The sequence below is a fragment of the Macrobrachium nipponense genome, chromosome 41 (genome assembly GCF_015104395.2).
Source record: "Macrobrachium nipponense isolate FS-2020 chromosome 41, ASM1510439v2, whole genome shotgun sequence".
Lineage (NCBI taxonomy): Eukaryota > Metazoa > Arthropoda > Malacostraca > Decapoda > Palaemonidae > Macrobrachium > Macrobrachium nipponense.
Window position 1 is genome coordinate 36,251,908 of NC_061102.1, and position 17,344 is coordinate 36,269,251.

A 17,344-nucleotide genomic window follows, 5' to 3' on the forward strand; every position below is an offset into this window, starting at 1 on the left:
GGAGCCGTTATTCTTAGAAGAGCTAACCAAGAAGGTGTTATTTTTAGTTACTTTGGCTACTGCCAGTAGAATTGGTGAGATTCGGGCAGTGGTGAGGACGGTATCTTTTTCGGGGAAGGATATTTTTCTTTCTTACTGGCCAGCGTTGGTTGCAAAATCTGAGTCTGAAATGTATCCTCCTCCTAAATCATTTCAAGTTTCTTTGTTAGATGATTTTGTAGGAGGTGACAGATCTGAAATGCTGCTGTGTCCGGTTTGAGCTCTCAAAGTTTATTTGTCACGTACTGAGAAACTTTTACCTTGTCCGAGAACCTTATTTGTTTTCCCCTAGTTGTCCATCTCATTCTGTTTCCAAAAATGCAATTAGTTTCTTCTTATGAGAGGTTATAAGTCAAGCGTCGGAGGGTTCTTCATCGCTTTCAGAGCCTTCGAATTCTTTTGAGTCCAAGGGTTCATAATATCAGAAGGATGGCTACTTCTTTGGCTTTCTTGAGGAAAATTTCGGTGTCGGTGATTTTGGAGGCGGCTACTTGGAAGTCGGTGTCGGTTGTCACGACGTTCTACCTTACAGATATTCAGTTTTCTTCAGAGAAGGGTTACTCACTGGGTCTTTTTGTTGCGGCCGACTCAATTTTATAATTAGCTTTGTATCATTAGCCTGTTAAGGGTTTAGGTAGTCAGGGGTAGTCGAAATGAACTTAAGTCTCTGTTGGTCAGGGTTCATAACAAGTGTATATTTTTTATCAGGTCTTTGAGGTTAGGCAGATCCCGATGGTCATGTTGGAATATCTTCAACTTCTGCACAGCCATCTGCATCATTGAGCAGTAGAGAATGTGAAGGTCCTGCACACTCAACTTCTCCTCCAGACATGAGATGCTGGATAGCCACATGGGAGGTTTGACTTTCCCCTCCATACATGAGAGGTTTAGAATACTACATGGGAGGCACTTCTGGCTCAGACAGTACCTTAGACACGAGGCTGATGTTGGGTTACTCTCTCTGCAAGTATTTTCACCTTCCAAGTTCGACAACTAGGTGAGGGACACACATTTACACATAGTGGGTTGATAATGAGTTACCTGCTTATGCTCCGTTGACAGGTTGGGCTGAATTAGATTGATCCCACCTCCATTAAATTTTGTTAATCGGGGTAATTCAGGTGTTCAGGGAGTGTATTACAATATGAAATTTTCATAAAACTAATATGGTAATACTTACCTGAACACCTGAATGATTTCCACCCTCCTCCCCACTTCAGTTTTGATAGTGAGTGACTCAATTGGGGATGTCGGCCTCGGTCAGCTGATATTTGCAGCAGCGTTGCCAACGCTACCTCAGGTAACTCATTTGAAAAGATTTTACCTGCAGCGTTGTTAGCGCTGACTGTTAACTACTCACTTTGTGGGTAAATTTATGGTCAGTGACCAGGGCTAATTCAGGTGTTGAGGTAAATATTACAATATTAGTTTTATTATGAAAACTTCATTTTCTTCTCTTTGAACAGAGGTTAAAGATGTCTTTTTCTTTTTTTCACTTTAACTGTTGAATAATTGTTTCAACATTTTCCATTTCATGAGAACTGATTTTGTATTGTCAAATTATGCTGTTAATAGAAATACTTTTTGGCTTTATTTTTTACGATAATTGCTTATATATTTATTAGGTTTGTTCACTTATAAGACATATTTTTGTGTGAAAATGGTCAATGAAATGGCTGCCAATGCATGAAAAAATGAATTTTTCAGGAACATGGCACCCTTAGGGTGGTTAATTTAAAAAAAGGAGGCTAGGTTGCTTAATAGTTCTTCAGGTAACTTTGTACCTTGGTGTTCAACTATCATTGCACAGGATTTATATGAAATTAAACTTAAATGAAATTCAAACAGATTTATTGGTTTGAAGTAGATCCTAAGTACTACTTGAAATTCAAAGGTATAGTTTCAATCTTGTTTAAATAGGTAACCTATCCCATCCTTGCTCTATAAAGAAACCATCCTCTGCACCTATCTCTTTAGTGAAACCATAATACTGTTCACTAATCTTAGCATTTCCGTGTAATCTGTCATTAAGTATTCTTTCATAAATCTTCAACAAATGCTTCTTAAGTTTGATTCCTCCATGATACAACACACCATAATATCTTCCTTCTATTTGAACATTTACCATCAAACTTTCCTCCCAGTGATTTGGCATCACTTTCTCCTCCCAGGTTGCCCTTAATAGTTCCAGTATCCATTCTTTCTTCCTCTTTACTGAGTTCCTTCAGTATACTAATTTGCAGCTCTGATGGACATGGTGCTTTGCCATTCTTCATTTTACTTACATCCTTCCTTACCTCTATAGTACATTGTATCCCCATCAAAGACCCCTCTACCATCTACCTCTCCCAAATACCCTCTCTTACTTATTTTTAAAATATGATTTTTTGGTAATTATCAATTAGTAGTCTCGTGCCAGAAATAGACTTATCATTTTAGCATAATAGTGTGAAATCTACTTGTTTGAGGGATGGACTTAAGGGTAAATGGGAATTGTACTACTTGCTGAAAAAGTTTTTAAAGAATTTAGTTAATGGTTTTACCATGTGTTTTGGTGAGCCATGAATACAGTACCATGTTCCTTATCTGTAAGCTAGTCTTATAGTGTCCCTTATTTTTAACCTTTTATTTTACTATTATGCAATTTCTGATTAATAGCTTTTCTACTGATGAACATATCTTTTCAGTTCCGAGACATTATAATCCCACAATTAAGTGTAAGTTTTGAGTTAATATATATTGACATAAGATGATTGAAAATTTCAGCTTTCATGCACTACATTGCTTTAAGCTTTTACTCCTAATGCTTTTCTGAACTATTTAGTAATTCAGTGTTTATCGCTTTCGTATAGAAATTTGTTTACAAGAAGTTTGAATGCATTTGTAAGTTTTTTACACCGATTGCCAACGCTTATGCACTGCACTTGTTTCTCCACATGCATGATGTTATATACAGCCCACAATGATGTCTCTTCAAATTTCCAGACACTGGCAGGTTTTTGACTTGTTGAACAGACAAGAAGAACAGTAGCCCTTTGCATATATATATATATGCCATCTAGAACCTGAAATACCTAATGGTCATTCAATTTTCTCCCTTTACATTGTTTAATTCTTCATATAGGTCATTATTCAGTAAATTCCTTACTTTAACAGGTAGCTTTCATAGCAAGGGCAGTGAAGTGTTGACCATTTCTAATAGGAACCTTTTTTTTTTTTTTTTTTTTTTTTTTTTTTTTTTTTTTTTTTTTTTTTTTTTTTTTTAATACTTCAGGTATTTTTTTTAGAATTGTGCTTGATTTTGCAGCTGTGTTGATAGTTTTGGTATACGTATCAGAGAATGGACAATTTTGAATCTCCAAAAAAGCCTGAAACTGGCCTTGGTAAACATTTTATGCCACAGCAAGATTTGATTCTTCTCTCGTTCGTATTTGTTAGTCAACACCTCAGGAGGATATTTATGTAGGAGAAGTGCCTCGTCAGTCATAATGTTGGTGATTTTAAGGGAACTGGAAATATATGACAATGGCTCAATAGTAGTGTCTTCTCCCATTTCAGTTAGTTAAATCTGTCACCAGACTTTGCATTGCTTTGGCCACCAACCACAATCAATCAATGTGGAATTAGTTGTGGTTCACATTAGTGGCATGAAAGGCTTGTTAATGTACTTGGTTCTATCATTTTGCAGGTTTCCTCCCATTCCTAAGATGACTTGAGTTTTATTATGGTATCTGTCTAGGGCTACATGTTGGCTCTTTCACAATGTTTGAACTTTGTGGACTAGATGTAGGTTCTTAGTGAAACTCAGAAAGTTGATCCTGCTCTGTGAAGAGATTCTTTTGATGCTTATCAGATCTTCAGACTGGGATTCATGTCTAGTCATGAGAAAACTCACCAGGCCATTATATGAGCCACTTGCAAGAAGCCTCACTGCTGAAGTCTGTATCTTTTGGTCTTTGCACCTTCACAAATGGTCAGTGAGACTTCTGCTCTCTCAAAAAGGCTCTCATGCTAAGGGGTAAGATTCTGTTGACTTGTTGTTTTCAGCTGCTGTCTTAGCAAATGCCCAGATCACTGGTAGTCCAGTCTTTTTCTTTTTACCCTTTGCCATTCCCTTTCTTACTTAACCTGCACTGAATGACCACCTCGTATGTCTTCAGAGACAAGAGTGCCAGAGAGTCAGGAAGAAGCTGTGCTAGACACTCTATGCCCATGCCTGATGAGGAAGTAGGTTTCTAGAAATACTATCTCCTTTATGCTCTGGCAAGTTATTTTTGGGATTCATAGCAATATGAAAGATGGCAGTGGTGCAAGTAATAGCTCTAGCCCGTGAGATCAGATTCTTTGACTTGTCTTTAAAGGTAGGTGTAAAGGCAGGTGCCAGTCTATCTATACAGTAATAACTCCCCTTACTTTGCTAACTCATTTGAAGACTCCTGAGTCAATTTGAAAAACTAGTACTTGCATTCAGTGAAACCTTTAAAAAACAACCTTGATACTCCATGAACTCCTTTAAGACTCCCTATAATATTTTGGGGTTTGACATTTTTACTGCGGATAAGGGTGTTTAGTGCTGTCAGTGCACCTCACTGTAGGCATTACTGTAGGTTCTTGTCAGCATCCCTTCAGCCCCTTTGAACCTCCAAGTTCACACACATCCACTGTTGTTCTTACAGTCTGATAGGTAATATACTGTTATGGTAAGGAGAGTGTTTGGTTATCTGAGGTTCCAAGTGGCACACATCCACTGTTGTTTTTCCACTTGGGTAGACAATATACTGTGATGAACAGGGTGCTTGGTTATTACCTGAGGTTTCAAACTCCACACACATATGCGCTGTTGTTCTTCCATCTTACTATCCACCCTCTCGTGACAGTTGTTTCATAGTACAGCTTCAAGTTGTCCTCCAGATATACCATTAAAACCTTTCTACTCTCTATTTCCCTATCAGCGCTGAATGACTTCATAGGTTCCCGCGCATGCCCTTTAGCCTAAATTCTGTATTCTATTCTATCCAACATTTTTATCGCCTTTTTAATAAACATATTTTTAATTCTAAATAATTCTTTGCTGTATGGGTTTTCTGTTCCTCTGAATAACTGAACATTGGACTCTTTTCTCACAAATCCCCAAAGTGCTCTCCTAGTTTCTGTGTATACTCACAAACAAACTTGGTGCACTTAGCTCCTTGTCCTTGTACCTATCATAATCTGAGTTCCCATCTAGTCCTATGTTCATGCTGCCTTATATCTATACTTTGTTAACAGTGAAGAGAGTTTCAAGTAATACACATCAATTGTCATTTTTCCTCAGTCTGGTAGGTAATAGAAGAGAATGTTTAGTTATTACCCTAGGTTCCAAGTGGCACACACACCCACTGTTGTTTTTCCAGTCGGGTGGGCAATATGGTACTGTGATGAAGAGGGGGCTTGGTTATTACCTGAGGTTTCAAGCTCCACACACACATGCACTGTTGTTCTTCCACAGTCTAGTAGACAATAAACTGTTGTGTTGGGAGAATTCAAGATTGTGATATGGGTTAATTATGGTGGATGGGATAGTAAGGAAAAAGTAGTTTTGTGCTGCAGTAACTCAGTGTTTTACTTGAAGTCAATGGGTGCTTTAGTCTTTAAGTGAATATTATATTTATATTTCATGATTGTCTTTGAAAGAAGAGGGGGTCACCCTTTGAACTGAAAATTTTTGTATTGTCTAATAAGAGTGATTTTGCATTTCAGCTCTTCCAACTGACATGTTGAGTGGTCATCGTGCTCGTTTCTACAAACAGTTTAAGCAGTTACAGCAGTTTTATAACAACACTCGCAATCTTCAGTACTTCAAAGGATTGATTCAAGTTCCTACCTTACCTCAGGTGAATTATTAGATAGGACCATAGGGTTTTAGTACTTGAGTCAAGTGAATATGTATATGTACATTTTTCAAGTTACAGACAGTCCTCAGTTATCAGGGGGTTTCCGTTCCAACAGCTTGATGACAAGTGAAAATCACAGATAACCGAAAACCGCCGATTTACGGTGCTTAGTTGTACCAATAACCAGATTATGGCGCCAATAACTGGTTAATGGCACTTCTGTTAGGTATGTATAGGCACCAATACTCTATTATTGATGTCGATAACTGGGAAATCGACGCATTTCGGCTAGACAAGCCCCATAAAACCGGATTGCTGATGACCGAGGCCGCCGATAACCAGGCACTATCTGTACAGTGGTACCTTGACCTACGAGTTTAATTTGTTCTGTGGTTGAGCTTGTAGCTCAATTTGCTCGTGCATCAAATAAATTTTCTCCATTGAAAATACTTAAATTGCCTTTAATCTGTTCCAACCCTCAAAATGCCACCCCATACTTTTATGTTTCATGTTATTAAATAAGGAAAATACATTTCTAAATAACAAATACCTCACCGCCTCAGCGGCGTTGTTGGTATGGTATTGGCGTCCCACCATAATAGAAAGTGTATTTAAAGATATAAAGGGATTTTGACGTAAGGAAAAATCTATTTCTGGGCGATTGGCTCGTGTCGCCAGCGAAATATCCTTTAATCTATTATTTCTAGGGTAAATGTACTAACACATACCAGAGAATAAATAAATAAAGAAAAAGGTCAGTATAACTGACTCGCTCACCCTCCCAGAGAGTGTCGGTATGAACACTATGGCGAGTGAGACCACTACCACGAGCCAAATGCCAATAGAATTCTCCCACTACAAAATCCCCCAAGAGGAGAGCCGACCCACAGAGTGGGCAGCACCTACTACTACTACTCCATCCCATGCTGCCGACTGCTGCGCCTCTGGTGGCCATCCTGAAGTTAGCAGACAATCTTGGCGATGGGATGGGTAGGGCGGGATTTCGCTGGCGACACGAGCCAAGAGCCCAGAAATAGATTTTTCCTTACGTCAAAATCCCTTTTCTGGGCTCAGCTCGTGTCGCTGCGCGAAATCGTACCAGAGAAATAGCACAAGATTGTAAACAAAATCAACAAAATAAAAAGAGGTCTCAAATAAAAGATAAAATAAAAGTAAAAGAATATAATTGCTAATAAGGATACATATACACAGTGATACAAAATAGAAATATTACTTAATTTATACTTAATTCTAATAATATTTCTTAACTTAAGGTAATATACATATATACACAGGAGAAATATATCATATATGTACAAAATTGGTATCTGTGTAAAGCTATGTATCAAAATATTCTAAAGCAATTAACATAAAAGTTGAATAAAAACAAACTCAACAATAATAAAATATAAAGGAATGTATATGACTTAATATACAAAACCCGTAACCATTATAATAAGATGTATCTCCTAGCATAAAAATAAGGAGATGACATCCACGAGATCAATAACCATCATCAAATGTGAGTGTCCCTAGCAAAAAAATAAGGGACACCCACTACATCATCATAAAAGCAGCTAAGACACAAGGTGACCGTAAATGAACAAGGCAGGAATAGACGAACTGTTGGGTGAGGCAGGTGGAAAGGAGGACTGGATCTTCTACTAAGGATTAGTCAGAGTCAGGGGAAACTATGTTCCCCGCTGCAACTGCTGAAAATTTCAGAGCTTCCAAGGACTTTAAGTAATGACGTTTGAACACTGTCGGCGATTTCCATCCAGTATACTTTTTCAACTCATCGAAGTTCATATGTTGGAAATAGTTAATTGAGGTGGCTACTGCCCTGACATCATGTGCTTTTGGGAAAGAGTCAGGATTGGCTTGTTTAATGAAGTACAGGATTTGTTGCCTGATGCCTTTAATAGATAAAGTGCCACCTTTTTCTCTTAAAGAGAGGACCCGATGAGGATGAGGAGGTCCTAGATAGAAAGGCTCGTAAGGCTGAAACTGGGCAAAGAGATACATCTTGTGGAAGGGGTAGTACCTTCCATGGTTCCCACCTCATCAAAGGATCTTCATTCTTAGCTATAAAGCTACGTTCCGGAGAAAGTAGCACTTCCCCTGTGGAAGGAACTGAATATGATCCGGATCTCTGGATAAAGCCGACAGTTCTGAAATTCTAGCTCCTGAGGCCAAGCTTAATAAAAATAGGGTTTTTCTTAAGAGCATTATAAACGAACATGTGTCATTATTGGTTTCTGAAGCCAGCTTTAGAACATCGTTTAAGAACCATGATACTGACGTAGGCCTTACAGAAGGTCTAAGTCTAGCACACGCCTTGGGAATAGACGAGAAGTAGGAATCTGTCAAGTCTATGTTGAACCTAAATTGAAAAATCTTTTTCAAGGCTGACTTGTTTGTCGTAATTGTGCTAGCTGCTAAGCCTTTTTCAAATAAGGATCTGAAAAAGGATATAGCTGAATTGATTGTCATGATCCTAATATCTGATTCTTTCAGGAAGGTTGCTAACTTTTTGACAGCAGCATCATACTGTCTCAAAGTTGAATCTCTTTTATATCGGATTCCAAGAAGAGAATATTCTGAGGGTCAATATTCGCATCCCTTTTCGCTGCAAACTTCATGAAATCCATAAAGTTAGGGTTTTGAGAATCCCTGAGGAAGCGAACACACTCTTCGTTTGTACTGACTGGGAGAGCCTGGGATTGGGGATCCGAAGAGGGCGAAGACCCAGTTCCAGAATGAGAGGGTACCAATTGCTCTTCGGCCAGTCTGGGGCTACTAGAGCCACTTGACCCTTGAATGTCCTGAGTTTGTTTAACACTTTCATGAGAAGATTCACTGGAGGAAAGACATAAATCTTCTCCCAGTTGTTCCAGTCTAGAGCCAGGGCGTCCGTGGCATAGGCCAGAGGGTCCAGGTTGGGGGCCACATAACACGGGAGTTTGTGGTTCGCTTGAGATGCGAAGAGATCCACCTGTAGACCTGGAACTCTCTGAAGAATCCATTGGAACGAACTGTTGTCCAGTGACCATTCCGACTCAAGAGGTACTGATCGGGATAGAGCATCTGCTATGACGTTTCTCACTCCAGCTATATGAGTGGAGGAGAGATGCCAACTGAACTTGTCCGCCAGGGAGAAGATGGCTACCATGACATGATTTAGATGACGTGACTTGGAGCCTCCTCTGTTTACACAATGTACTACCACTGCGCTGTCCAGGACTAGCTTTATGTGGGAGTACTTTGGCGGACGTAACCTTTTTAGAGTCAAGAACACTGCCATTGCTTCCAGTACGTTTATATGGAACTGACGGAACTGAGGTGACCACGTTCCTTGAACCTTCTTGAACTGGGAATATCCTCCCCAACCGCTTAATGAAGCGTCTGTGTGGATGGTGATCCCTGGTGGAGGAAACTGAAGGGGCACTGACACCGACAAGTTCTTGACTTTCGCCCACGGCCGGAGTCGATTCTTTAGAATCAGAGGGACTGAGGACAATTTGTCCCTGGACCTGACATTTGCTCGTGAGCGCCAGATTCTGGTTAGGTCTTTCAGTTTGGCTTTCATTAGGATGTTCGTCACTGATGCAAACTGGAGAGAACCCAGGATCCTTTCCTGAGATCTTCTTGACGCCAGTTTGTGACTCAGAAATTGCTTTGACTGACTTCGCTATTTCCTTCCTCTTGGATGAAGGAATCGACAGAGTATGGGAGGATAGATTCCATTGAATGCCTAGCCACTGAAAGTTTGACTCTGGAGTGAGTCTTGACTTGGTCCTGTTATCTTGAAGCCTAGATATTCCAGGAACTGAATCACTTTCAGTGTTGCTTTGTTGCATTCCTCGACTGTTGAAGCCCAGATCAACCAATCGTCGAGATACGCTACTACCATAACCCCTTGCGATCTGAGTTGTTGAACTACTACTTCCGCCAGCTTCGTAAACACCCTGGGTGCTACGTTGAGCCCGAAAGGAACTACCTTGAAGGAGAATGTCTGGTCTCCTATCTTGAAACCCAGATACGGACGGAAGTGTCTTGCAATAGGGATATGATAGTAAGCGTCTGTAAGATCGATAGAGGTGGTGACGGCCCCACGGGGTAAGTAAGGTCCGCACCTGCGAGATCGTGAGCATCTTGAACTTGTCGCAGCGAATGGCTAAGTTTAAGCGGGACAAGTCTAAGATTACCCTTCTTTTTTGTGAGCCTTTCTTTGGCACGCTGAACAAGCGACCTTGAAACTTTAACCTTTTGACTCTCGCTATAGCTCCTTTCTGAAGGAGATCCTCCGCATACTCCGTCAGTTCTTTGGAAGGAAGTTGGCGGAAAGGTCTGGATGGGGGTGGGTTCGATAACCAGCTCCAACCCAGGCCTTTTGACACAATGCTCTGAGCCCACTTGCTGAAGTTCCACCGGTGGCGAAAGTGAAACAGCCTCCCTCCTACCTGAAATTCCTCATTGGTTCTGGTAGCCTCCTCGGCCTCCTCTGAAATGTTTTCCCCTATTAAAGGGACCTCCCGATCCTCTCCCACGAAAGGATCGCTTACCTCTGCCTCCCTTACCCGAGCGGTCATACTTCTGTGAAGCTTGACTCTCGAAAGCTTGATTGTAAGCTGGAGAGAGGGCGTAAGAGGTGGAGGGCTGAGGCTGAGGGGAGATAACGTAAATTGGCTGTGATTGAGCCTTTGAAGTGGAAGGCTGGGCTGTTTGCACTAAGGGAACAGCCGGAACTTGCTGAGAAAAGCGTGGCTGCGTCTGGTAGGGCTGGAAACGTCTGGGTTTCCTTTGACCCTTACCTCTAGCTGCTAGATCTTGCCGCCTCTTGGCCGTAAGACCCCAACGGTCCTTAAGGCTCTGGTTCAACCTCGTAGCCTCTGACTGAACCTCCTTCACCATCGCTTCTGGAAGAGGTCTGCTCCCCAGATGCTCGACGCAAGTAACCTATTCGGCTCGTGCCGAATAGTTGCTTCTTGCAGGACATGCTTCCTACAATTCGTCCTAGCAGTGGCAAACTCAAACATATCTGACTGTACCGTTTGAGTCGGGGATTTGGTCATAAGCTTGAAGAGCGGTTCTGAACCATAGGCTATGGTAGCCACCTCGGTCATAGCCATGGAATTAATGGATCTGGCTAACCGCGACTTGGCGTCAAATTCAGCCTGAATAAGGCTATCTGGAAGCCTAGGTAGCTTTTCACCAAACTGCTCCATAGCACAGTCCGGTTTGAGTTTGTTTCCAGCTGAGAAGGTGTTGGGTAAGTCTTCCCACAATTCTCGGCTGAAGGAAGTAACGGAGATGTAGGATCTGCTTCCTTCAGTTGAGGCATGGGGTCCCCCTTCTGGGCGGCTGGAATGGTAGACGTCGCGATCTTGTCAGGAAAGGGAGCGGGGTACTCTCATCCATCGTAAAGATCGTAAACGGACTCTTGAAAGGTTGGATTTTCGTATTGGAACAATCCATGTCCTCTAGACACCTGAGCCATTCTCTCTGAGCCTGGTCACGTGAATAGAGGACTGTCTCCTTTGGAACTTTATCATCCCGAGTCATGGCTGAGGCGGTGAGCCTTGCGTAGCCGATGAACGGAGGCTGAAGGTCTTCCGGGTAGAACTCGAAGTCCTCGATCCTCCGAGTTCCACATTCCGGGATAGAAATGAGTCCGTCTTGGAAGGGGGCGTATGACGCTACTCTCCAAGGGTTGTTCATCGAGAACGGAGGTAGAGAGTCATACGGGGGAAGCTGGGCTCCACCTGTATTGAAAGGTGGAGGAGAGGCTAGAGGAGCTTGGCTCAGTCCGGCTATAATGCTGTCTTGAGAGGTAATCCTATCCGACAACCGAGAGATCATTTGCTCCATGCTACTTTTCAGAGACCCAACCAGGTCGCCCACCTGTTGTAACAGACCAGCATTGGAGTCCAAAGCCGGAGCTGCTGCGGAGGTGGAGGGGTGGCTCTGAATTGGAACCAAGGGTAGCGGAACTGACGACTCTGCCGGAGTGTGAGATCTCTCTCTGGAGGATTTACTCCTCGAGGACTTAGAGCCGGACCCAGAAGCTTTAGATCTCTCTGCTCCGGGATTCCTAGCCGGAGACTTACGAGAGGAGGATGACGCCGAAGCCGTCTTCTTAGACGACGACGACGTCTTTGTCAAGGATTTCACTGCTTGACCCTTGACCTTGGGTCTAACTGAAGCGTCAGGAGGAGTATATAATTCGTTACCGTAAAGCCTTGGAAGGATGGAGAGGTTGCAGGAGTAGAAGAGACAGTTGCACCCAAGGGTATCCCTTGGGTGTCCACCTTACCTACCTCGACCAACAGGTCGTCTACACCTACCATAGGTTCTACATTGATATCCAACGTCGCGACTTCCGAGGAGATGTCCTGGCCTTGGTCAGTCAATGAGGCAGCCAGCTGTTGCTGGATGAAGGCGATAGTCAGGGCCGCCTCTACTGGGTGTCGACGTATCCTGTCGCCTTGCCTCCGGGGAAGATTAGTACCGCCAACCTTTTCTCCATGGATGTAGGGCATACCCTTGGCGGCGTTCTTCCCGAAACCGCCGACCCAGGCCCGCAGGGTTGCCAGTGCGGTATACCCTCACGGCCGGCGCCTGGAAGAGAGGGTATTGATTAGATTTAAGAATAACTTAAAACTAAAGCTAACTTAAAGCATAACTTAAAATTATAGGGGCTATAAGGCCCCTTGAATTTACCTTAAGTTAGAGTGATTGATGTAAAACTTAAGCACTATAAGATGAGGACCAGCTACCGGAGATGGAATACTTACCCCGTCTAAAAGCTGGCTCACCAGATCGTAACATATGGTACACGTTTCATGGTACCAGACCTGGATGTCCCCGTGCGGAGTCGCGCATGGAGCATGGGACCGGCAAACTTCGTGTCCACATGGGTCCTGAAGTGTGGCGGCGCATCCCGGATGCTCACAGTAGGTGGTTTCTGTAAGTGGAAAGACACATGAGTATCTTAAAGAATATCACTTACAGGCTAAAGGACAGAAGAACTCCGTTGCATGCCGGAGCTCGGAAAAAATTTGGGCATAGCCCCTCCCTTAATCGCCTGAATAGGCTATAACCCCGGAGGTATCCGGTGAAACATGAAGGGAGGGGGAATGGTTTAAGGTACTTAAGATAAACTTAATAGTTTAACATAATAGATCTTAAACCTAAAAGCTCGAACGTACCGGACTAAGTCCAGTGCGTGGCGGAGTGTATAACTCAGTGAAACGGAGAGGTTAGAAGGGACCGACTGTATGTTCCGGTCCACCCCGTGGGGTAGACTAGCACCTTTCCGCTGGATGCCAGGTCTCCGGTGGAAAAGGAGCCTAGTAAGGTGGGAAAGAGCAAGGGGCATACAGACTCGGGGCTGTACGGAGCGACGGAGTAGTAGTAATGGAGGGGGGGAAAGGCCAGTCCCCCCCACCTTACCAACCGACCGGACCGAGAAGCCGGAGAGGTCGAGTCCAGTCTGGGTCTGTCCCGTCCCTCTACCCCCTCCGCCTGGGGGGAGAGAGGGAGGCAGGCTCGGGTATGTGGAGCGAGCATGGGCAGCCTACCCACCCCCCCCGACCCTATGGAAGAGCGGGAGGGGGGAAAGGTGACTGGACATGAGCCTGCTCCTCGTGATCAATAGTGACCACGGGGCGATAAGAACAACAAACTAAGCCTGGAACATAACCAACTGATCAGAAGAGATGCTACGGGAAGCAACCGAGCTGAAAAGCGGTATAAAGGCCCAATGGGCCATGACCTAGGCTAAGCGAGCCAGACGCCTAACTAACCTAACAATATCACATAAATAGTACAAATGAATAATAAAATGAAAGAAAGAAAACAAAATAGTAGGAGAAAAAATCCAGGAGTGTACGACTAACCCAAAGGCAAAGTCTACCACTCAACAAAGGCTAGCCGAGGCCGATACTAAGAGCCGTGGCTAGGGTCTGGATGGAAGAGCCTACATAAGGTAAAAGACATGCATGCATGACAAAACCGTGTAGACCGTACCCTAAAACACAGCGGATAATAAAAATAGAGCGTACAATAGCCAGGGGATGTTCTGGGTATGGGCGACCCAGAACGGACCCACCACTAGGCAGAACCATGCTGCCATGCTTCCGACCTAGAGATCGTATTTATACCTAAAAAACGGCAAATACGTGCTCAGGGCCGGAAAAAACCAATTAGCAATAAACATGAGTACTTAACTTAGCTGCTGCGATGGCTGCACGCTCCATGGTAATAAAATCCAAAAGAAAGGGCACAAAAACACAGAGAAGAAAATGGCACGTGTGTATCGTGTGCGCTAACTGAAAAGGATGGCCACCAGAGGCGCAGCAGTCGGCAGCATGGGATGGAGTAGTAGTAGTAGGTGCTGCCCACTCTGTGGGTCGGCTCTCCTCTTGGGGGATTTTGTAGTGGGAGAATTCTATTGGCATTTGGCTCGTGGTAGTGGTCTCACTCGCCATAGTGTTCATACCGACACTCTCTGGAGGGTGAGCGAGTCAGTTATACTGACCTTTCTTTATTTATTTATTCTCTGTAGGTATGTGGTTAGTACATTTACCCTAGAAATAATAGATTAAAGGATATTTCGCGCAGCGACACGAGCTGAGCCCAGAAATAAAGTTTTATACAGTGTACAGGTAGTGTTCAAGTTCCGACAATTCGTCTTACGATTATCCGATTTTACGATGGTGTTAGCAATTAATACTGATACAATAATATTTTTAAAATATTTTAAAATTTTGCTGGCAACATGGCAACAGGTGCAGGCAGCAGTATACAATCAGGGAGCGAGAGAGACCAAATTACTACAGCTTAAGGGAGTGAGAGAGACCAAATTACAATAGCCTAACTTTATCACATCTATTTAAATAACTTCAAAAACAGCAAAAGGAATGATGGAAGTATTGTTTTAACATTATACTCGTTGCATAAAAGTGTACAGTCATGAAAAATCGAATGAGAAACTTCTTTTTTTGCTAAGTATAACTGAATTGGATAACAACATCTGTTTGGCTTGTATTTCAACCATCGTACGAGAGTAAACAATTACCTTAATTATGTTATAAATGACGTTATATAGAATAGGACTGAGATATTTTTATGTAATAACTTAATCGCTATAGATATAAAAATCAACAAGTGCATTGGCAACAAGGATTAAACTCCCGTAAACTTATGCCATCAAATGCAGGTCTAGAAAAACTTGAGAGAAAATCATTTTAATCAAAACTATTGGGCTTGAAAGAACACATTTTACTGTTGTTTTCACACTGATAAAAGATAAATTACGTGAAGCTCGTATTATAATGGAATAAAGTGAAGAAAGCAAACGGAATCACGTAATGTTTTTAAACATGCCACCAATGCCATCTGATAAAAAAAAAATATTAATTCACAATCACAATGAAATGTGTATATTCAAGTCATTTTTTGACTTGAAAACACTTCATATAACAAAAAATTACCTTGTCTCATATAAGTCAAGTATCTAGGTATTCGTTTATGCTAACTAGAAGCAAGTAAATTCACTTGGATTTGAGTTAAATATGGCAAAATAAACTCTTATTTGCCATCAGCTGATTTCTAAACCAAAACATTGACTGCTATGTTAGTGTTTTATAATACAATGTTATGAAAATACATACTATATTATATGATACAGTAAAGTAATGTATAACTTTTTAAAAGGTTCATGGAAAAGATGCATATTATGGAAATATAGCGCCATTCAGTGGCCCTTTCATTTTCTGATGGCTGATCCACAAATATTAAATCAACTGAAAGCTAACATCACAGTATTTGCTCTATCTTCATAGATTCCTTGAGTCATGTCACAGTAACTAAAATGGAATGTATTGTCCCACTGATCTCTTATTTTCCTCTTATGCTACTATGCTGAATGTTTTTATTCATACTGCATTATTTTTTGTAATTTGCCTGTCTTAAGGTCAAAGCTCACTACTCATAAATTCTTTGTATGACTGGTTATGTTTTTTTATAAGCATAAGAATCTCAAAAAACAGGGTTGACTTGCTTGCTAAGCATGAAGACAGAGCAGAAAATAGATATGGTTGATGCATTATCCATCCACAAATATTTATTTATTAATTTCCAAATACTACATATTTAGTTATCTAGTATTTCCAAATATTAAGCTAAGCATAAGTTGGTACTTGACATAGCCTATGTCAAGTACCATAAATAAGACTGGCCTATGCCAAAGAAGAAAGGTACTGGTAGGCCTACTGTTATCCATCTCCAGCTAGTTTTTTTAACTGTAATTTAGTATGTCAACTTTTTTAATATTTTTGTAGCTGACACAAATTTTTGATGTAACAAGTCATGATTTTTGTATTTTCTCTCTTGTAGGGGGTATCCATTTTAGAAGGATAATTTTTAGGAAGAAATGTATTTATTTTAATATAAACCCATAACTTTATCTTAGCCTGATCTACAATGGCAGCAATCTCCTGATGTATCCCAAAAGAAAAACCCCTTTCTGAGTGCCCATAGTGTTGAAAACTGGGCAGTCTTCTTGTCTGGTGCATGAATAACACTGGCAGCCTTGCTCCTCAGAAATTTGTTAAAAATCTTGTTGTGAATACTTTTTAGCGTTAAATCCTCTAAATCTCAGTGTTTTAGCATTTTTGTCTAACATGATGGTTGGTGGTGGTTATTATCCTTATTTTCTCACTCAGTTATCCTGTTTTGTGTCTGCTTTCCTCACACCAGCCTGGACAGGTCATGAATGAATACTAATCCTATCAGTAGACCTGTAAGTAGAATGTCAATACAGTATGTTCAGTGGGACTGTTTTCCCTTTGTAAGAGTTAAGAGGAAGTGCTCTTGCCGTGTTATTTTTGTTATACTGTTTGTAAAAACATTCTCTATACATAATTATTAATTTTACACAAACTTACCAGGTAATTACATAACTAAGAGCTTCCTATCTATGGCAGCCTAAAATTTAAATAAGCAGTACTCAGAGAGGTTTTTAGCCCTCTCTCAGGAGGTGGAGTCCTTACTTCACAAAGGAGCAGTGGAAGTAATAGAAGATCAAGATTTTGAAGGTTTTTAAAACAGACTCTTAGGAGTCACCAGGTCATCAGGTGGCTGGAGGCCCATCCTGGACTTCAGTGCACTGAATTAATTCGTCCTCAAGATGAAGTTCCACATCAAGATGAATCAGTTGATCATGTCTGTCATCCATCAAGGGGACTGGATGGTTACTTTAGACAAGAAGGATACATATTTCCACATCCCAGTGCATCCAGATTCCAGGAAGTTCCTACTTTTTTTTTTTTTTCAATGGAAGAATACTACAATTTCAGGCCCTGTTTTGAACTGTCTATGGCCCCACAAGTCTTTACCCATATCCTTGCTCCTATTTGCAAATGGCT

General features: G+C 41.7%; 1 protein-coding gene across 2 annotated transcripts in view; it reads left to right on the forward strand.

Moving 5' to 3' along the window:
* LOC135212692 (huntingtin-interacting protein 1-related protein-like) overlaps positions 1–17,344 on the forward strand; it is a 233,418-nt gene that overhangs the window by 23,927 nt on the left and 192,147 nt on the right. For both annotated transcript variants that reach the window (XM_064246371.1, XM_064246370.1), the window contains exon 2: positions 5,779–5,912. In XM_064246371.1, coding sequence (XP_064102441.1) covers positions 5,779–5,912 — 134 coding nt within the window. The remainder of the gene's footprint in view (positions 1–5,778; positions 5,913–17,344) is intronic.